The 22,734-nt window shown below is 44.8% G+C and overlaps 1 protein-coding gene across 4 annotated transcripts in view; it reads right to left on the bottom strand.

Annotated features, from left to right (window-relative positions):
- The window catches only part of LOC146060378 (malate synthase-like), a 52,052-nt gene that overhangs the window by 3,049 nt on the left and 26,269 nt on the right, over positions 1-22,734 (bottom strand). For all 4 annotated transcript variants that reach the window (XM_083173534.1, XM_083173551.1, XM_083173543.1 and 1 more), the window contains 7 exons: positions 10,565-10,721; positions 9,740-9,938; positions 8,671-8,749; positions 4,720-4,809; positions 3,457-3,529; positions 2,798-2,865; positions 1,914-2,041 (listed from right to left, as the gene is read on the bottom strand). In XM_083173534.1, coding sequence (XP_083029660.1) covers positions 1,914-2,041; positions 2,798-2,865; positions 3,457-3,529; positions 4,720-4,809; positions 8,671-8,749; positions 9,740-9,938; positions 10,565-10,721 — 794 coding nt within the window. The remainder of the gene's footprint in view (positions 1-1,913; positions 2,042-2,797; positions 2,866-3,456; positions 3,530-4,719; positions 4,810-8,670; positions 8,750-9,739; positions 9,939-10,564; positions 10,722-22,734) is intronic.

Below are 22,734 nucleotides of genomic sequence, written 5' to 3'. Positions count from 1 at the left end.
TACCATAATAAAGTAGGCCTATTGTGCTAGGGAAGTTCATAACCAGACTTTTCAATTTGGAAGAAGAATGGGGGGGGGGGAGGAGCCAACTCAGGTTTATGGGAATCTTTTTAATCAAGCCAAATAAAAAAAATAGACTCTTTTTGTCCAATTTTAAATTACCTCAATTTCCATCTTTAGGCTAAATCCTTCAATACAGAATAGTTAAAATCTTCAGGGACAATGAATTAGAGCTGTGGGAGTAGGAACTTGGGAAAGCCTCATAACGTTCCTGCTGTTTTATTTTCCCTAGTTGCTAAGTTCGAGGTTCTTCATTGATGATTCTACTTTTTCTTTATCCTGTGGGGCTTAGTTAGGAAAATCACAGTTCCCTGCATAATGAGGATGTAGAATTGGTGAATATCTTTAAAGTGGCAAATTCCTAATACACCTTGGGCTAGTTGGGCAGATTCAGACCTGCATGCCTGGGCTCCGAATTCACAGCCTGACTGATAATCAAATGACCACTTAAGCGCACGGTACGCAGTGCACATGCTCGAGCCGTCTGCCCGAAGGCAGCAGCTGCTCTGTGAATTTTTGGGGGCGTTGGAAGGTCCGCTGATGTCATCAGTGTCCTCCTTCTCTCCATGGCCTTTGCAGCACCACTTGACAAATCATTCGATGGTGAATAATTTGAGCCCTGTGTGCGCAGCCGTGCACAGGGGCGGTTTGTATATTCAGTGGAACGGCGATGTTACATGAAAGGTGATAACAAGCGTTAAAAAATGTTCTCTCAACATATAAAAACAAACTATATATGCCCAAAGCAGAGTATGTCCCCTTTATATAAAATTTTAGGAAGTACTCTGCTAGATATGCCTGTTTTCTCTGTTAGGCTCTAAAGCAGGGGTGGGGTACCTTTTTGTGCCAAGGGCCATTTGTATGGGGAAAACAGCCTTTGGGGGCCATATGTAAAAATGTATCTTACAAATTGTCCTGCTGCAGCCGTCCCACACTCCAGCGGCTGCCGTTTGAATAGGACTGACAGTCTCCGGCTGCTGTTGATTAAGAGGAATGTCGCGAGAGGTCGGTAGTTCTCACGAGATTCCTCTTAATCAACAGCAGCTGGAGACAGTCAGTCCTATTCAGCGGCAGCCGCCGGAGTGTGGGACGGCTGCAGCAGGACAATCTGTAAAAGAAATTCCCCTGTACTTGACTCCCAGCAAAGCTGCTGGGCAGGTGGGAGGGCCACTTGGACCGCCTACAGGGGCCGCATATGGCCCCCTGGCCTGAGGTTCCCCACCCCTGCTCTAAAGCAAGCAGAAACACTGAATATATGGGTGCCAGATGGCCACCCAGCAGTCGGGATTCTGATGGTTATTCGGTCAGGGTTTTAACAGTCAGGATCCCAACTGGCAGGGCCTATACTCCCTCTTTGGGGTTCACGAACCCCATAGAGGGAGAATATAATAGGTGGTGAGTGCAGCAAGGGGCTTTGCTGCACTTGCCCCGCTATCTGAGTCCGGCAGCCAGGATTCCGATGTCGGACTAATGACTGTCAGTGCACTATACCACACCCCCCTCTATCTGAAATAAGCGGAGGCAGATTGCTCATATCCCCTCATGTTTATTATACAGTAAATTGTACTGATGCTTCTTAAATGTCCCCCCTCCCCACTATATCTGCGTATATATTCTCTGCCAATTATATCATTGCATCTGGCTATGGCGTAGACTTGCTGTGGGGAGCAGGACTAAAGTCAAAGCTGCGCTGCCCACTCAGTTGTGATGTCAGTGTGACATATCATGTGGCTAATCAGTAAGTTGTATATACTTACCTAAATTGTCCTCTCAGTTGGATGAGGCGGCATAGTGTGTACCCAGCTTTACAGTTAAGTTATATTAGTTCCCCATTTACCTTTACATCCACTTACTGATCAGAGAGGTGTGATTCGTCACAAAGCTTACACTCTACTGCGTGTACTAGGGCATGGACCAGGCTCCTAGTGACTGTTCTGCCGTCATCCTCTAACTTCACTTGGTGCCTTATCCACTGCCAGACCTGTAATAGTGACATGGAAGCAACACATTTCTTTATAGAATATAAATGGTAATGTCTGTTCAGATATATCTAACATGTGAGATGCTACTTCTGAATGAGAAGAATTGCACACTCATACATTTCTGTGTCACAGAGCAGCTTTGGACCCCTGCAGATGGTTTGTTTGCCAACCACATTTAGGACCTTATTCAGGTCAGTTTGCAGTGGCCGTTCGTTCACACTGGGGCCAATGTTTGGCGTATGCGCATCCACATTTCTGCGTATGTGCATAACCCGGGTGTGCGTGGTCTGTTCACAGGGGTGCACTCACCCAACATTGTGGGCGGAAAGCTGGCATACTCGCCCATGGGAATGCCCAGCATTTCATGGGTGTTCCCATGGTTATCACCTGGGGACGTGGGCACAGGGACGGGCAGCTGACTCCACCGGATGTCAGCTGCCTGCCCATTTCCTCCATCAAAATATGTGGGAGGTCCCCCATGCCTGTGAATGGATGTTTATGTAAAACATCCAATTGCATGCCGGGCGAACAAACCCAGCATGCGAAGGGGGAGAGCGGGCGTACCACCATTCGCAGGGTGGGTTCTGGTTGACTCGCAAGGGTGCTAATTTGCATCGAACGAGTCAACCAGAATGACCCCCTTAATGTGCACTATGTGTTTTTAGTTGGATATGTCATTGTGAATAAATCTATTTGATTCAAATTGTGTTTGCCCTGTGTCAGGGTTACAGATAAGGACATATACAGTAATATACCTGAGATCGGGATATCTCTGCTGTGGCTGAATCCTCCACTTTTCCACAATAGTAGAAATGTCCGTCTCCTAAAGTAAAAATACATCTAAAACCAACTGCAGCAGCACTGTACTCTTATTGTATACTACAATTATTATGAGATAGTGGTAACAAGAGACTGCACTAATCACAATGGATTAATCTGTACTGTACATAGAGTTTTCATCCTTTCCCCACACTGCACATGACACCTGCCATCCACTTGGGTCCCATGCCGAATATCAGGGAGTACTTTGCTGAAGGAAAAAGGATTCTAGTGGCAGTCTGGATGAGAACCACAGTTCTCTAAGTAGCAGCCTGCTGTCCATTGTACCTGTAGTTTACATATTCCCACTAAGCCAGTTGCAATGAGAAATTACTAAGGGCCTCAAAGAAAGAAAAACATACTAGTGTGTGAAACAAATGTAGTGTAAGTGCCTGAAACACCACCAAAATGCTTTCACTTCTGACACGTACATTTCAACAGAACACACATTTTGAGCCTTGATCCTCCCAGTTTCAGCATAGAATGCTATTTCTTATTTATGCTACCAGCAAAGGAGAGGACTATAAAAAGGAAATCTATATACTAAAAATAACCGACATATATATATGCCAGCATGATAGTCTGCTGATTTTACCTTTAAGCCAGGCGTCAATGAACAGGATGCCAACAGCAATGTTGTACTTCAGGCCGAACAGTGTCACTCCTCCCTAATGATGAAGAGAAAGCGCACACACTTTAGCACTGACTGCATACAATAGAAGTTCTTCTCATGTACCCACTACAGCATTCACTAAGGGTGATAAATGATGATTATTCGGAGTTCTGTTGTTTTTCTGCTCCATTCTGCAACTATTACTGTAGGTTTGCAATATTTCTTCTAATTTCTTTTTGTTCTTAACACCTATATATTTCCATATACAGCAATAGGATACAAAATGGAAACCACCCAGCAGCATATGCCAAATCAACTTTTCCCCTGTGCCCCTAGATGTTCACAGTACACTGACCATGTGGGCTCAGTCACACAGCGGCGTCCATGTGTATGTCCACGCCCATGTGTATGTTTTGCTGGCTGCATATCTGTGACTCTATGCAAATACATATACAAGCCCTTCCCTGGTGTACAGCCCCATATATGTCTGAGACTCCCACTGTCAGCATCTATAGACAATCCCGCTTCGTGCATCTGTATACACAGCCAGCTTGTCCAGCAGCGGATGGCTTCCAATGTGAGCAATGAAGAATCTGAAATCTCAACCACTTCACTGACACACTGGGCAGCTGCCCTTCTTGGGGCCTTAGAGGATGACCTGGCTTGGCCAGAAGGCCATTTGTCCCCAAAGCTCATGTCTCTGGATCTTCTTGGGAGACACGCATAGAATGATGTCTTCGAGTAGGAATTACACACAATCAGAGTGGTCAGACAGCATTCTCACCCTGCCTGCAGCAAGACAGTGAGTGGCTGTCAGCATGCTGATTGGTGGATGGCTGGAGCTGTCCACTAATCAGATATCAACATTCTCTAACTGCTTTCCAGGCTGCAGACAGCTATCCACCAATTACACTGCTGACAGTCATTTGCTGTATCGAAGACCTAATATGTGGTCAGATGACACTACTCCCTCTAATTTTGTAGCACAGTACAGATATAAGAATACCTTTGGCAGGTCCATTAAATTGTGATCAAGGGGTGGAGTGAGAACACTTCTAGTGGCGTTCCCTGCTGTTTGGGGAATCAGTCACTTTTACGACACAAATGAGCTTGCATTTTGCATCACACAAACCATAAACTAATCTAAAATGTTAACTTAATATACGGGTAAAGTGCAACAATTGTAGGTAAAACTGTTGATCCAGAGGAATAAGATAAAACTGGTGGCAGTTGCTTTGCACTTACAGCAGGCATGGTCAGTAGGTCAGTCCGGGAGACGGTCACAGGTGGAATAACATCTAACTGGTTGGGTCCATTTGTGTGTTCCATGAAAAGCTGAGGAATAGAATACAGTAAGAAATATAGTGGCTCACACACATGAGAACTAGGGTCACCAAGGGCCTTATTTTGGTTCATTCTTTCTGACAAAATCCGGTACTTGTTTCCTATCTGAGCACCCACGATTGAAATCGCGGGCATCGGGGGTAAAATCGCGGCCATCGCGGCCGATAAAAAATCGGGTGCGATGTGCCAGACGCGATGCCCGCGATTTTCCCATAGAGAACAATGTTAAATGCCTCAATTTACCCGCGATGACCGCGATTTACCATAGGAAACAATGTTAAATGGATCAATTTCCCCAAATTATCATAGGGAACAATGGGAAATGGGGCAAAAACACCCCTGAACATAAAAATGTCCCCCCAAAAGTAGTTGACGCCACCCCGCCATCAACGTGAACCCGAAGCGTGGCGAGCGCAGCGAGCCCGCGAGGGGCGGCGGGACGCGTCCTCCGACCTTTTCATGCCCTACTATCCACTAGGGCGTGGAGTGAGAATAGAATAGTGTGGCGAGCGCAGCGAGCCACCGAGCCCGAAGCGTGGCGAGCGCAGCGAGCCCTGCGAGGGGACGCGGATACCTTCACAGGTAGACGCGTCCCCTCGCGGGCTTCACAGGTGTCGGCGTCGCCACGGACACCTGTGAAGCCCGCGAGGGGACGAGTATAACTGTGAAGGTATCCGCGTCCCCACGCTTCGGGCTCGGTGGCTCGCTGCGCTCGCCACACTATTCTATTTTCACTCCACGCCCTAGTGGATAGTAGGGCATGAAAAGGTCGGAGGACGCGTCCCGCCGCCCCTCGCGGGCTCGCTGCGCTCGCCACGCTTCGGGTTCACGTTGATGGCGGGGTGGCGTTAAAAATTTGGGGGGACATTTAAGGGTTAATGGGCTCTGTGGCCCATTTAACATTGATTCCTATGGCCAAATCGGGTCCATTGAGCCATTTAACAGTAAAATCGGGTCCATCGCGCCTTTTAACATTGATTCCTATGGTAAATCGGGAGCATCGCGTTGCGGGCATCGCGGGTACATTTATGGCCGGCCGCGACGCGACCGACACGATTTCCATGTTTAACATGGGTTTCAATGGGAAATCGCGGGCATCGCGTCGGTCGCGTTGCGGCCATACATAAATGTACCCGCGATCACCACGACGGGCGCCCAGATAGGAAACAAGTACCCAAAATCCTTCTGCATGTGCACTGCAGGGGGGCAGATGTTACTTGTGCAGAGAGAATTAGATTTGGGTGAGTAATTTTGTTTCTGTGAAGGGAAAATACTGGCTGCTTTATTTTTACACTGCAATATAGATCTCACTTTGAAGTAAAACCCCACCCAAATCTAATTCTTTCTGCACATGTTACATCTGCCCCACCTGCAGTGCACATGGTTTTGCCCATCTAAGAAGGATTTTGTCAGAAAGAATGAACCAAAATAAGGCCCCAAGTGACCAGATCATGGATGTTATAGCCACACATGCATACGGCTATTTGTCCCAAGTTCCAAAATGATCAGATTTGATACCACTGGCGATCAAAATCATTTCTGACTGGACACGCTTTAGAAATGGCCCATATTGGCTACCAAATAGGATCAATGATCTGCAATATATCGTAAGAGCACGCAACCCAGCACATTTATCAAAAGCTATATCCGTCAATCTCACCATCAGTCCATGGGGGTGATTCACGTTGGATCGGTCTCTGGCTTATTCGCTCCGGGGACCGATGGTAGGGCTCTGTGCATTCGTATGGACTATTATACACACTATCACAGTCGCCCAAGGTGTTGGCACGGGTAGGGGAGGGAGGCGGGAGGGGCCGGAGCAGGGGAAGACCCAGTGTTTTATGGGCGTCCCCATGAAAACGCTGGGCATGCTCCTGGGAATGCAGACGGGCCGATACCTGCTGGGGGGCGGCCAACTGACATCCCATGACATCAGTGCATGCCCCCTTTTTGGCAGACTCCGAAGGAAATAAGAGTCAGACGACCATCGAATATGTTCTCGGACCACAGGTGCCACAGGTTCATTTTATTTCTGGTCAATATGATAAGAAATATTAATGCTAGTGGCTGACAATCACAAAATATATGGACAAGCAGAAGTGTGATCCTGTACACCCCCACATGCTGTAGCTGTACCTAGGATGACAGCTAAATACAATTTACTCATTAATTTATTTTTGCTGAATTTCTCAATGAGAAATATTTGGCTTAGGGGTGCCATGAAAAAAATGCTGATCCTGTTTGAATCCTGGGTGCCATTTCTCATAACATTTTGGGAACCCATGGACTAGGAGAATCTCTTCCTCTCATAACAAAGAACAACCCTCAAACCAGCAGACACGAGAAGCTGCTTGACTTCCCTCAGCCTATCAGGTGCAGGGTTTTGTGTGTAATTATTGGGGTATTGGTTCTGTTGTGGGACTTCAAGTCCCAGGGGGCTCAATAATGACCTGCTTGCTGGGACTTGTGATTCTCCTTGCATGCGGAAAGGCTTGCTGGGAATTGTAGTTCCACAACAAAACCAAATACTTATTTATTAACTTTTACACAATTTCAATCAGCCTGGGGACAGATGGGGGACCCCTTTATTGGCGGTCGCCACTTCCCCAGGCACTCGGCCAAGGCTGACCCACTAGAGCAGGCATGTCCAAACTATGGCCCTCCAGCTGTTGTGAAACTACACATCCCAGCATGCCTTGCAATAGTTTTACCATTCCCTAATAGCAAAACTGTGGCAAGACATGATGGGATTGTAGTTTCACAACAGCTTGAGGGCCATAGTTTGGACATGACTGCACTAGAGGGTGTTAACGCTTTGGCTGGGGGAGCTTATGTAAAAATTCTACCCCAGCCGTAATTTACATTGAATGGGTACAAATGAGTGCATTTGTACCCAGTTCATATTATGTCATACTGCAGTGCCTCCATTTCATAATATGCCACATTAGTGTCCCAACTGATATTATTTCATACATCATATTATCTAGTTCATGTTATACCATATTACAATGAGCAAGTCCAGGAAGGTGGTCCCCTCTCAGCTCTGGGGTCCATAACAGCTGCACCCTCTGCACCTTTGGTAGCTACACTCTTGTATATAACATGTAACTATGACAGAACAGGTGGGCCCTTCTCAGCTTTGGGGCCCATAACAGCTGATTTCTCTGCATCTATGGAAGCTACAATCTTGTATATAACACATGTAACTGTAACAGGGAAGGTAGCCCCTCTCAGCTCTGGGCCCTATAGCAGCTGAACAATCTATATCTATGGTAGCAATGTGCAGAGGCGTAACTACTTTTTTTGCGGCCCCCCCCCCCCGCCGGACATTTCGCCCCCCCCGAAATATTAACCCCCTCCTTACCCGTCCCCATTGCCGCCGGCGCTTCTGCCTCTAACCCGACACGCAGATCTGTGTCGGGTGACGGGCGGTCCCCGGCTCCGGCTGCAGTGCTAATATAATAACAGACACTCGGAAAATGGCTTCCCCCATACAGCATTATGGGGGCAGCCATTTTCCGAGTGTCTCTTATTATATTAGCACTGCAGCCGGAGCCGGGGACCGCCCGTCACCCGACACAGATCTGCGTGTCGGGTTAGAGGCAGCGGCGCTGGCGGCAATGGGGTAAGGTGGGGGAGGGCAGGAGTTGGGAGCCGGGACCAGGTGGTAACTATAGTCCCGCAGACCCCCCAGGCACCCACACCTGCCTAGCGCCTCCCCGCCACCGCGGGGGCTGCGGGACTATAGTTACTCCACTGGCAACGTGATTGGTGACAGATATTTATTAACATATTGATAAAGTGACCTATGAATGTTTGTATTTAGAGGAAGCCCTTGGTTTTTTTTTTTACCTTTTGCATCGGTTCTACAAGGTCTATGTCATACACCATGAATCCATCCACTCCTGCACGGATTTCAAAACGTTTCAGGCTGAAAATGTACAGAGATGTTATATATGGGATCATGTTGATTGTTATTGCACATCATTCCATTATTCAGTGGAAGAGAAAACCTTGTGGTTAAGAAGATGTTTGTCTCATAAAAAATTGTAACTGAAATATCTTCCAACAGGTTCCTGACACATTTACCAATAAAGTGATGACATTTCCTACTGTATGATTATCTTGTCCTTGTCACATACAAGCAGTTCTGAATTGACACTATTCATTTTGGTCAGGGACATAACCGTACTGGATTCGGTGGGGGGGTATGCATTGGGTTGACCACTGAAGGTCGACAGGGCTAAGGTCGATAGGGTCGGAAGGTTGACACAAGCATTAGGTCAACAATTGGAAGGTCGACAGTCAAAAGGTCAACATGAGTTTTTCACATTTTTATCGCGAATGTCGACATAGTTGACATGGACATCGTCTAAGAGCACCGTGTCCCCTCACATGGCTCGCTATGATTCAGGCACGGGGCCTCGCTGCTTTGGGCACGCTATGTGATTCTCCCACCACGCTGTAGTGGATGGTAAGGTATGAAATACCACCTGTCGGCTCAAAAAAAAAACCTTTTGACTGTCGACCTAATGCTTGTGTCGACCTTCCAACACAATGTCAACCTATTTTAGGTGTCGACCTAAGCCCCGTCGACCTTCAGTGGTCGATCCAATGCATGTCCACCTAGTGACCGTATACCATTGGTGGGATAAGTATACTACTGCCCTCATCAAACTATGCACAGAAATGTACTTACCTCTCTTTCTGTTAATACTCAGTCTTATTTTATTATTGCGTTCCCAATTGTGGCGGATGCTGGCGCTATGTAATAAATGTTAATAAATAAATTTTCAACCCAGGTTGAGGTATATAATATGGCAGCTCCACATTGGAAACCGGAAGCTTCCCCAATCCCTGATTGGTCCGTAGATGGCATGGGCAGTGGTTCCGTAATATACTGTACAGCATGACAATTTACCGTGTAACAGCTGCAGTGACACTCTGATACTCCGCACTCTCTTTGTCTTCTGGCAGCAGGAAAGCCGCCATTCCTCCTGTAGCTAGAGCACCTCTCCGATGACACGTCTGCACCAATAAATCCATGTAACTTTTCAGAAAATGTTTCTCCATGTTCACATACTTACTGCGATCAGGCAGTAAAAACTCCAGACGATGGCCTAAAATATTGAAATACATAATTCATATGCATGCACTCAAATTGGGGTAGATTACAGAATTGTATCATAGTTGCCTACCCTCCTGCATTCGGCAGGAGACTCCCTGAAATAGCAGCAATCTCCCTCCCTCCCTCATTAGTCTAGCAATCTCCCTCATTTCACCTAACCCACATTACACTGGTACATTTTTGGACAAAAAAAAGGAATGAGAGATAGATACATTTACATTGAATCATCAGCACCATATCCCAGCACTTTATCAAGTATAGTAGCTCTTACTAACTGCTTTGGGGCTCATCTACATTTAGATACAAGTCATTTTACACGATTCCTCTCAGATGTAGCAGTACACACCCACGCTTCTTGGTGCCATGTTCACAATCTCTTTTCATAATCTCTCCATATATGGAACTAGACACGCCCTCTTGGTGGAGCATTACACACCCCCTCAATGGGACGCTGTGCAAAATTCTATTACCAACTATAATCTCCCTGAAACTAGATTCCAAAAGTAGGCAAGTATGAATTGTATCTAATCATGTTGAAAACCTTTTACTTGTCAGTGAGATTTCCGTGGAATGTAAAAGGACCTGTCCACAAGTTCAGCATGTGTATTGTCAGCTCACCAAACTTGCTCACAAAGGACGCTGAGTAATCCCAGATGCCACAGTTTAATCCAGCAGAATGGTCTCTCAGCTCATACAGGATTTCTTCCATCTCAAAAGAAGCCAAGACACTCTCAATGAGCACAGTGGCCTTTATGCTTCCGAGGGGTAAGTTTAACTGTACAGCAAATGAAAAAAAATAAAAAAGATACATCCATTATTCCCATTTACGTAGCTGATAATTAGAGTGGTTTATGTGTATCATCCAGCACCAAAATGCTAGACTGTGTCATGTTTTATTTTATTCTAAGTGCCATTTTAAATAAGTGCAGAGTTATATCCAAGAAGGAGTTACATCCAGGAAGGGGTTAAACCAGGTTGCAAGAGGCTTCTGTCCCTTCTGTGTTTTTTTTTTTTCTCTTTCTTCTTGCTTGAAGCCCAGGTGCCTGACCTGTTAAAGGGTCCACAAAGTGCAGATAGTGTGCTGCATGATCTGAGAGTGGGCCACTGAGGAAAACGTGCAACTGGAAGAAATTACAGAGGAATCGGACAGATACAGGTGTGAGGACACCAGGAGTGTGACACAGCTGCAGGAACAGATAAGTATCAACTTTCTTATATTTTGATAAAAATTAACTTGTAGTGTGTAATTGCATTGTAATTTAACTCTCTACTGTATACTAGGGGGTTAGTCGCAGGGAGGTAGATAAAATGGGTGGGGCCCTAATTGAGAATCTCACTCAGTGCATGTTGTGCAAGATGTATGCGCACCTGGAGCAAGAGTCCCAGTGCGAATACATCTGCACGAGATGTGAGCGAACGTCCGCCTTGGAAGCCCAGGTCACTGATCTAGAGCGGACCGTTCAGCGACTGAGGGATATTTCCAATCTTGAGCAAAGCCTAAATAGAACGGTGGAGGAGTTGCAGATGGGGTCACTGGTAGAGGAGGAGGATCAGGTAGCCAGCTGGGTCACGGTTAGAAGGGGAAACAAGAGGGACAGGAGGGACAGGAACGTCATCTCGGATCTATCACACCCGAACAAATTTGCCCGGTTGGACAAAGTTTCGCGGGAGGATGGAGACGAAATGACGGAGCTGAAGGAGACGGCTCCCTCTAGCAACCAGAGGAGCGGTCCCTCTAGCTCAAACGGGATGACAGTTAGTGAGGTACCAAGGCAGATAGTGGTGGTAGGGGATTCCATCATTAGGAGAACAGACAGGGCAATCTGCTATCGGGACCGCGATCGCCGCACGGTCTGTTGCCTCCCGGGTGCTCGGGTACGGCACATCGCGGACCGAGTCGACAGATTGTTGGGAGGGGCTGGGAGCAACCCGGCGGTCTTGGTGCACATCGGCACCAACGACAAAGTCAATGGTAGGTGGGATGTCCTCAAGAAACAGTATAGGGAATTAGGTAAGAAATTAAAGGCGAGGACATCTAGGGTAGTTTTCTCGGAAATATTACCAGTGCCACGCGCTAGCTCAGGGAGGCAGAGGGAGATCAGGGAGGTAAATGTGTGGCTTAAGGATTGGTGTAGGAAAGAGGTATTCGTGTTCATGGAACACTGGGCGGACTTCTCGGTCAGGCGCCATCTTTTTTGCCGTGATGGATTGCACCTGAACGAGGAGGGGGCTGCGGTGCTGGGGGGAAGGATGGTTAGAGGGTTGGAGGAGATTTTAAACTAGGCGACCGGGGGGTGGGGGCAGCAAGACAATATGGGACGATCAGGGAGAGAAGCCGGACTGGGATCAGGAATCATATGGGGGAAGGAGATGGGGGGGGGGGGGGACGGAGACATAGACAAAGCCCTGGGACATAACAAGGGTATAATCGGGGGTAACTCTCAGGGTGCATCAGGAATGTCATGTAATAAAATGTTATGTTGTAACAGTCACGTTACCCCATTACAGTTCTTAGGTACAGATGATCTTAGTATACGGGAAGGAGGGAATGACAGAGGAAGAATTCCCGGAACTATGGAGAGGGCAGGCAGTGTGCATGGTGGGGAGGCCTGTAGAGAGTCTATTGAAGGGGAGAGGGGAAAGAGGAAGCTAGTAAAGAATTCAAATGGGTCCTGGGGTGAAACTAATCACAATATTAGAGCCATATCTAAAAATAAACATAAATTAAAATGCTTACTGGCTAATGCAAGAAGCTTAGTGAGTAAAATTGGGGAGCTTGAAACGATGATCAGTAGGGATGACTACGACATCATTGGTATTACAGAAACATGGTGTAATGAGTCGCATGACTGGGCATTAAACATGGAGGGATATACACTCTACAGGAAAGACAGGGAAAATAGAAGGGGCGGGGGTGTGTGCCTATATGTAAATAATAACTTAACATCATGTGAGAAAAATATGAGCACAGACCTGGAAGACAACTCGGAGACAGTGTGGGCAGAGATAACCGACAATAATAAGAAACCAAAAAACAAATTTATAATAGGGGTATGCTATAGACCACCAAATATAAATGAAAGGGAAGAGTCTCTTCTTTTAAACCAAATCAAACAAGCATCAAATCAGGGTCAGGTATTAATTATGGGGGATTTTAATTTACCCGACATTGATTGGGAAAACGAAACAGGTAAATCAGCAAGAAGCATTGGGTTCTTAAGCTTACTTAAAGACCAGTTTATTACACAAACGGTAGACACTCCAACTCGTGATGAGGCGCTCTTGGACTTAGTATTAACAAATAACACAGACTTAGTTTCAAACACAAAAGTAATTGAACAATTAGGGAATAGTGATCACAATATGGTTTCACTGGAAATCAACTTCAGTAAATTACATCAAAAAGGATCTGCAAAAATACTAAACTTCAGAAAAGCGAACTTTGAATTATTCAGGGAAGCCCTAACAGGAATTGGGTGGGAAACGGTTATGGAGGGAAAAAATGCAGAGGAAATGTGGGATACTCTAAAAAAGGTGCTTGATTCACTAACTATTGAATACATTCCTAAAGTAACTAAAGGTAAATTCAACAAAAAAAAGCCACCATGGTTGGACAAAGAAGTAAGGTCAGCTATCAACAATAAAACCAGAGCCTTTAAATTCTATAAAAATAACTTGAATGAGGAGGCGTTCGCAAAATACAAAGAATCAAACAAAACTTGTAAAGGGGTAATCAAAGCAGCTAAAATATTATATGAAGAGTGCATAGCCACTGAAAGCAAAACCAACCCAAAGAAGTTTTTTAAATACATAAATAGTAAACGTTTAATTAAGGAAAACATAGGCCCACTAACTGATACTAGTGGAAAAAGTGTTACTGAGGACAAGGGAAAAGCAAAACTGTTAAATGAGTTCTTCTCATCAGTATTTACTAAGGGAGAGCAGACTGTGGAACGAACATTTACCACAAACGGGACAAATAAGCCAGATCTCATTGTGGATTTCACGCCGAAGGAAATAATACTGAGGCTAAGCAAACTCAAAACAAATAAGTCACCAGGGCCAGATGGGATTCATCCGAGGGTATTAATGGAATTAAGGGATGAACTAGCTACCCCCCTACATTATATCTTTAGCAAGTCACTATCGTCAGGTATAGTACCAAAAGATTGGAGAATAGCAGAGGTAGTGCCAATATTAAAAAAAGGAAAAAAGGAAGATCCCGCTAATTACAGACCCGTTAGTTTAACATCAATTGTGGGTAAACTATTTGAAGGATTTTTAAGGGATGGTATCCAGGAATATTTAGATCATCACCGTCTACTCAGTACTAACCAACATGGGTTCGTGAAAAATCGTTCATGCCAAACTAATCTACTAGGGTTCTATGAAGAGGTTAGCAAAAACCTCGATAATGGAAATGCTGTAGATGTGATTTTCCTAGATTTCGCTAACGCATTTGATACTGTCCCACACAAGAGATTGATTAATAAAATGGAGAACCTAGGATTGGGTGAAAATATCTGCAGATGGGTAGGGAATTGGCTATGTAATAGAGAACAAAGAGTGGTTGTGAATGGTGCCGTATCAGATATGATACCGGTACTAAGTGGAGTGCCCCAGGGTTCGGTTTTGGGGCCCATTTTGTTTAACATTTTTATTAACGATATTGGGATAGGGTTACTCAGCAATGTATCAATCTTTGCGGACGATACAAAACTTAGCAAAGTCATCAAATCACCAGAAGATGTCACCATGCTTCAAAATGATCTTGCAATTCTAGATGAGTGGGCAAAAAAATGGAAGATGAGGTTCAATGTAGATAAATGTAAGGTTATGCACCTTGGGAGACACAACCAGTGTGCAAGTTACAATCTTAGCGGAGAGGAACTGGGTAATTCCATACTTGAAAAGGATCTAGGAGTCCAAATAGACAGCAATCTAGGATGTAGTGCCCATTGTAATGTAGCTACAAAAAAGGCCAACAAAATTCTGGCATGTATTAAGAGGGGAATGGAAACTAGGGACTCAAGGGTAATTATGCCACTATATAAAGCATTGGTGAGACCTCTCCTAGTGTACGGAGTACAGTTCTGGGCCCCACACTATAAAAAGGACATCATAGAATTAGAAAAAGTCCAAAGGCGAGCAACAAAGCTTATTAGGGGAATGGAGAATTTAAGCTACGGGGAGAGATTAACCCCTTCACGACATTTGACGTATATATACGTCATGGCCGGGAAGTACTTCCCGACCGTTGACGTATATATACGTCATGGCTTAAAACTGTCACTGCGTCTAGAGACGCAGTGACAGAGGGACGATGTCTGCTGTCCCTGACAGCAGACATGTCCGTGCATGCCCGTCGGCGATCGCTGTGATTGGCTGTTCATTGTGAACAGCCATTCACAGCGTTTTCTGTGTCACCGGCGAATAACGTTCGCCGGTGACACGGGATCGGAGGTGATTGGTGCTGTAAAGTACAGCACCAATCACCGCGGGGTGTAAGGGTGACACTGGTGTCACCCCACCTCACCCCTCCCGCCCCCAAAGGCCGTGATTGGTTCGTCGGACCGACGGACCAATCACAGCCATGGAGGGGGGTTTAAACTAACGGTGACTGCACTGCAGACGCCATTCCGGTCTGGAATAGCGTGCAGTGCGGTCACCGTGCCCAGCTGCCGCCTATACTGACCAGAACCCATCCAAAATACTTACCTGATCATTGATATTGCTTATGCTTGTGACATCTTGTGACATCCTGTGACATCTTGTGCTGCTGCGATTTATTAGATAGAGAGAGAGTTAGAGAGAGAGAGATAGAGAGAGATAGAGAGAGATAGAGAGGCCTAGTGCTATATTTTGTGCTGCTGCAGTGTGATAGAGCTATAGATAGAGAGATAGAGAGAGATAGAGAGAGATAGAGAGAGAGAGAGAGATAGAGAGAGAGATAGTGACAGATTGTGCTATATATTTTTTATATAACTGAAAGAGATAGAGAGAGATAGAGAGAGATAGAGAGGCCTAGTGCTATATTTTGTGCTGCTGCAGTGTGATAGAGCTATAGATAGATAGAGAGAGATAGAGAGAGATAGAGAGAGAGAGATAGAGAGATAGTGACAGATTGTGCTATATATTTTTTATATAACTGACTGCTGCCCCCCCTTTTGTGCTGATCAGTATAAATTAACTGATCAGCAACTTTTTGGGGGCGCAGGTTTTTTTTTATATATAGATATACCTGTCAGTGCTGCTGCTGCAGTGTCATAGAGTGATAGATAGTGAGAGATAGAGAGATAGAGAGAGATAGTGACAGAGAGTGATAGAGAGTGCTAAATTTTGTGTCTGCTGCCCCCGCCTTTTGTGCTGATCACTATATCTGAGGTGATCAGCAACTTTTTGGGGGTACAGAGTTTTTTTTTTTTATATATACCTGTCAGTACCACCAAAGGTTGTGCACCTGCTGCCCCTCACTGGTAATCAGTGTCGCATCACTGATCACCTTTTTTTATTTTTTGTGAGTGCTGTGGGGTCTTTTTTACATTTTTTTTTTTACACACACTGTGATTTTGTGTGTGTCCTGTGGCCACTGTGCGCTGATCAGTGACGTACATCACTGATCAGCTTGTTCGGCACAGGGTTGATCTATTTTTTTTTTTTTTGGATCAAATTCCTGTTGCCTTTGAGCGCTGTTCAGTGACGGACGTTACTGACCAACATCTGTGCTCAATTTTTGGCGCAGGACCTTTTTTTTTTTTAACCCCTTCCATTTTTTTTTTTAACCCCTTCCATTTTTTTTTTTAACCCCTTCCATTTTTTTTTTAACCCCTTCCATTTTTTTTTTTTGAACCCTTCAATTTTTTTTTTTTTGTATTTTTTTTTTTCTGCACTACATACACACTACACACTACATACCGCCCGGGTTGAAATAAAGTTTGTACCCCCCCTACACTATACACGTGTTGAAACATTTCACTACCAGTAACACAAAAATATAAATGGCATCCCAAATGTCATCCCAAATGTCGTCCCAGTCATCCAGGAGAATGTATTCGGTGGAGGAGGCATATGCCATGCTTGCCTCTGACTCTGACACAGCCAGTGAGGCAAGCGGGGAATTTGAAGGATTTGTCTTAAGCTCCTCTTCCTCCTCTGATGATGAGGGACCCCCTCAAAGACGCCCCCGTAGAGCAGCTGAGACCCCCCCCCCCAATAATTGATCTCGTATGGACCCCACCACCAGACAATTTTGAGCCCCAGGTTCCTGAGTTTTTGGCCATCCCAGGAATCCAATTTGATTCAACAGGTCTCAGAGAAATTGACTTTTTCAAATTATTTTTCTCTGATGATTTTATAAATTTAATGGTGGACCAAACTAATTTATATGCCCAGCAGTTTATTGCTCAAAACCCCACGTCATCATTTGCTAGGTGGACCCCTGTAGATGCAGTAGAGATGATGACGTTTTGGGGTCTGGTGTTACATATGGGCATAGTAAAAAAGCCACAAATTAGGCAATATTGGAGTACAGATGTTCTGTACAGCACCCCATTTCACCGTATGGCCATGCCCCGGGCTCGTTTTGAGGCAATCCATAAATTTATACATTACACCGATAATGCACAGTGCCCACCCAGAGATGATCCCACCTTTGACAGGCTATTCAAAGTCAGGCCGGTCATTGATCATTTCAGTGCCAAATTTGCAGAGCTATACATCCCTGATAAATGTATTAGTATCGACGAGTCCCTTATACATTTTAAAGGAAGGGTTAAATTCCGCCAGTACCTTCCCAGTAAGAGGGCAAGGTATGGCATAAAAATGTATAAGCTGTGTGAAAGCACCACAGGGTACACCCACAAGTTTAGGGTATATGAAGGGAAGGATTCAAGAATTGAACCACCAGAATGCCCCCCCTCCCTCGTAGGTGTTAGTGGAAAAATTGTCTGGGATTTAATGCACCCCTTCCTGGATAAGGGTTATCACCTCTATGTGGATAACTTTTACACCAGCATCCCCCTGTTTAAGGCCCTTGGTTCAAGAGGTACAGCAGCTTGCGGTACTGTGCGCAAGAACCAAAGAGGCCTCCCCAAAACGCACATTGCCCAAGTAATGAGAAGGGGTGAAAGCAGGGGAATATGCACCGAAAATATGTTGTTGGTCAAATATAAGGACAAGAGGGATGTCCTTATACTGACAACAATTCATGGAGACAGTACCACCTCCATCCCTGTACGAGGTACCAGTACCCACACCTCAAAACCAAATTGTATCCTAGATTACAATAAGTACATGGGCGGAGTGGATCTTTCAGATCAGGTACTGAAGCCGTACAGTGCCCTGCGGAAAACAAATATCTGGTACAAGAAGCTGGCCGTGTATATCATCCAGATGGCACTGTATAACGCTTACGTGCTATTCCGTTCTACCGGCCAGAGGGGGACATTTATGCACTTTCAAGAGGAAGTCATAAAGAGCCTAACATTTGGGAATCAGCAGGCAGAGGGCCCCAGTACTTCTAGTACTGGCCCCCGTATTGTACCAGGGCAGCATTTTCCCAACGAAATCCCCTCCACTGCAAGAAAGGGCAGGACACAAAAAAGGTGCAAAGTTTGCTATAAAAAGGGAATAAGAAAGGAAACTATTTTCCACTGTGAAACTTGCCCCGACAAACCCGGCCTATGTATAAAGGAGTGTTTCAAAATATACCACACATCTATGGATTATTAGGTTCATCATTTCACCGTGCTTCGGGGGTCTTGCTAATGCCACATAGCACCCACCATTCATTCCACCAGAATCTGAGCTGCAAAAACCAAAAATCACTCCTTCCCTTCTGAGTCCTGCCATGCACCCAACTGGTATTTTTTGGTCACATGTGAGGCATTGCCGTACTCTGGAGAAATTGGGGCACAGATTTTGGGGTGCTTTGTCTCCTTCATTCCTTGTGAAAATGAAAAATTTTGAGCCAGAAGTACATTTTTGTGTAAAAAAATGTATTTTTTTCATTTTCACTGCCCAGTTGTACCAAAATTGATGAAACCCCTGGGGGTTTGAAATGTACACTATACCCCTAGATGAATTCCCTGAGGGGTGTAGTTTGCAAAATGGGGTCACTTGTGGGGGGGTTCCACTGTATTGGTAATGCAACATAGCACCCACCATTCATTCCACCAAAATCTGTGCTGCAAAATCCAAAAATCACTCCTTCCCTTCTGAGTCCTGCCATGCACCCAACTGGTATTTTTTGGTCACATGTGAGGCATTGCCGTACTCTGGAGAAATGGGGGCACAGATTTTGGGGTGCTTTGTCTCCTTCATTCCTTGTGAAAATGAAACATTTTGAGCCAGAAGTACATTTTTGTGTAAAAAAATGTATTTTTTTCATTTTCACTGCCCAGTTGTACCAAAATTGATGAAACCCCTGGGGGTTTGAAATGTACACTATACCCCTAGATGAATTCCCTGAGGGGTGTAGTTTGCAAAATGGGGTCACTTGTGGGGGGGTTCCACTGTATTGGTAATGCAACATAGCACCCACCATTCATTCCACCAAAATCTGTGCTGCAAAATCCAAAAATCACTCCTTCCCTTCTGAGTCCTGCCATGCACCCAACTGGTATTTTTTGGTCACATGTGAGGCATTGCCGTACTCTGGAGAAATGGGGGCACAGATTTTGGGGTGCTTTGTCTCCTTCATTCCTTGTGAAAATGAAAAATTTTGAGCCAGAAGTACATTTTTGTGTAAAAAAATGTATTTTTTTCATTTTCACTGCCCAGTTGTACCAAAATTGATGAAACCCCTGGGGGTTTGAAATGTACACTATACCCCTAGATGAATTCCCTGAGGGGTGTAGTTTGCAAAATGGGGTCACTTGTGGGGGGGTTCCACTGTATTGGTGCTTGGGGGGTCTTGCTAATGCGACATAGCACCCACCAAAATTCCACCAGAATCTGAGCTGCAAAATCCAAAAATCACTCCTTCCCTTCTAAGTCCTGCCATGCACCCAACTGGTATTTTTTGGTCACATGTGAGGCATTGCCGTACTCGGGAGAAATTGGGGCACAGATTTTGGGGTGCTTTGTCTCCTTCATTCCTTGTGAAAATGAAAAATTTTGAGCCAGAACTGCATGTTTGTGTAAAAAAATGTAATTTTCCATTTTCACATCCCAGTTGTACCAAAATTGGTAAAACCCCTGGGGGTTTGAAATGTACACTATACCCCTAGATGAATTCCCTGAGGGGTGTACTTTGCAAAATGGGGTGACTTGTGGGGGGGTTCCACTGTATTGGTGCTTTGGGAGTCTTGCTAATGCAACATAGCACCCACCATTCATTCCACCAAAATCTTTGCTGCAAAATCCAAAAATCACTCCTTCCCTTCTGAGTCCTGCCATGCACCCAACTGGTATTTTTTGGTCACATGTGAGGCATTGCCGTACTCGGGAGAAATTGGGGCACAGATTTTGGGGTGCTTTGTCTCCTTCATTCCTTGTGAAAATGAAAAATTTTGAGCCAGAACTGCATGTTTGTGTAAAAAAATTTAATTTTCCATTTTCACATCCCAGTTGTACCAAAATTGGTGAAACCCCTGGGGGTTTGAAATGTACACTATACCCCTAGATGAATTCCCTGAGGGGTGTAGTTTGCAAAATGGGGTGACTTGTGGGGGGGTTCCACTGTATTGGTGCTTTGGGAGTCTTGCTAATGCAACATAGCACCCACCATTCATTCCACCAAAATCTTTGCTGCAAAATCCAAAAATCACTCCTTCCCTTCTGAGTCCTGCCATGCACCCAACTGGTATTTTTTGGTCACATGTGAGGCATTGCCGTACTCGGGAGAAATTGGGGCACAGATTTTGGGGTGCTTTGTCTCCTTCATTCCTTGTGAAAATGAAAAATTTTGAGCCAGAACTGCATGTTTGTGTAAAAAAATGTAATTTTCCATTTTCACATCCCAGTTGTACCAAAATTGGTGAAACCCCTGGGGGTTTGAAATGTACACTATACCCCTAGATGAATTCCCTGAGGGGTGTACTTTGCAAAATGGGGTGACTTGTGGGGGGGTTCCACTGTATTGGTGCTTTGGGAGTCTTGCTAATGCAACATAGCACCCACCATTCATTCCACCAAAATCTTTGCTGCAAAATCCAAAAATCACTCCTTCCCTTCTGAGTCCTGCCATGCACCCAACTGGTATTTTTTGGTCACATGTGAGGCATTGCCGTACTCGGGAGAAATTGGGGCACAGATTTTGGGGTGCTTTGTCTCCTTCATTCCTTGTGAAAATGAAAAATTTTGAGCCAGAACTGCATGTTTGTGTAAAAAAATTTAATTTTCCATTTTCACATCCCAGTTGTACCAAAATTGGTGAAACCCCTGGGGGTTTGAAATGTACACTATACCCCTAGATGAATTCCCTGAGGGGTGTACTTTGCAAAATGGGGTGACTTGTGGGGGGGTTCCACTGTATTGGTGCTTTGGGAGTCTTGCTAATGCAACATAGCACCCACCATTCATTCCACCAAAATCTTTGCTGCAAAATCCAAAAATCACTCCTTCCCTTCTGAGTCCTGCCATGCACCCAACTGGTATTTTTTGGTCACATGTGAGGCATTGCCGTACTCGGGAGAAATTGGGGCACAGATTTTGGGGTGCTTTGTCTCCTTCATTCCTTGTGAAAATGAAAAATTTTGAGCCAGAACTGCATGTTTGTGTAAAAAAATGTAATTTTCCATTTTCACATCCCAGTTGTACCAAAATTGGTGAAACCCCTGGGGGTTTGAAATGTACACTATACCCCTAGATGAATTCCCTGAGGGGTGTACTTTGCAAAATGGGGTGACTTGTGGGGGGGTTCCACTGTATTGGTGCTTTGGGAGTCTTGCTAATGCAACATAGCACCCACCATTCATTCCACCAAAATCTTTGCTGCAAAATCCAAAAATCACTCCTTCCCTTCTGAGTCCTGCCATGCACCCAACTGGTATTTTTTGGTCACATGTGAGGCATTGCCGTACTCGGGAGAAATTGGGGCACAGATTTTGGGGTGCTTTGTCTCCTTCATTCCTTGTGAAAATGAAAAATTTTGAGCCAGAACTGCATGTTTGTGTAAAAAAATGTAATTTTCCATTTTCACATCCCAGTTGTACCAAAATTGGTGAAACCCCTGGGGGTTTGAAATGTACACTATACCCCTAGATGAATTCCCTGAGGGGTGTAGATTGCAAAATGGGGTGACTTGTGGGGGAGGTTCCTAACTTTTAGCACTTATGGTGCCTAGAAACCTACATGGTGCCTAAAAAAAAATCTCATAAAAAGGAGGCTCCAAAATCAAGTAGGTGCTCCTTCTATTATGAAGCCTGTGGTTTGGTCAACGTGCACACTAGGGCCACATATAGGATATTTTTGAAAACAAAAGAATTGGGGGAATCAATTTTTAGTCACATTTCTCTAGTAAAATCTACTGTATTCGTTAGAAAAATGTATTAAAATTGAAACTCTGCAAAAAAAAAGAAATTTTGAAATTTCACCTACACTTTGTTTTAATTCCTGTGAAACACCTAAAGGGTTAACAAACTTCCAAAATGCTGTTTTGAATACTGTGAGGGGTGCAGTTTTTGAAATGGCATCATTTATGGGGGTGTCTCACATACAAGTCCCTCAAAGTCACATCAGAACTGAACTGGTCCCTAAAAAAATCAGTGTTTGAAATTTTCATGAAAATTTGAGAATTTGCTATTCATATTGTAAGCCTCCTAGTGTCCAAAAAAATTAAAAGGAAG

Source organism: Crinia signifera, chromosome 1, assembly GCF_055691185.1.
Source record: "Crinia signifera chromosome 1, ASM5569118v1, whole genome shotgun sequence".
NCBI lineage: Eukaryota > Metazoa > Chordata > Amphibia > Anura > Myobatrachidae > Crinia > Crinia signifera.
The sequence above is the reverse complement of the archived record's forward strand: the minus strand, read 5'-3'. Positions and strand labels throughout refer to the sequence as shown.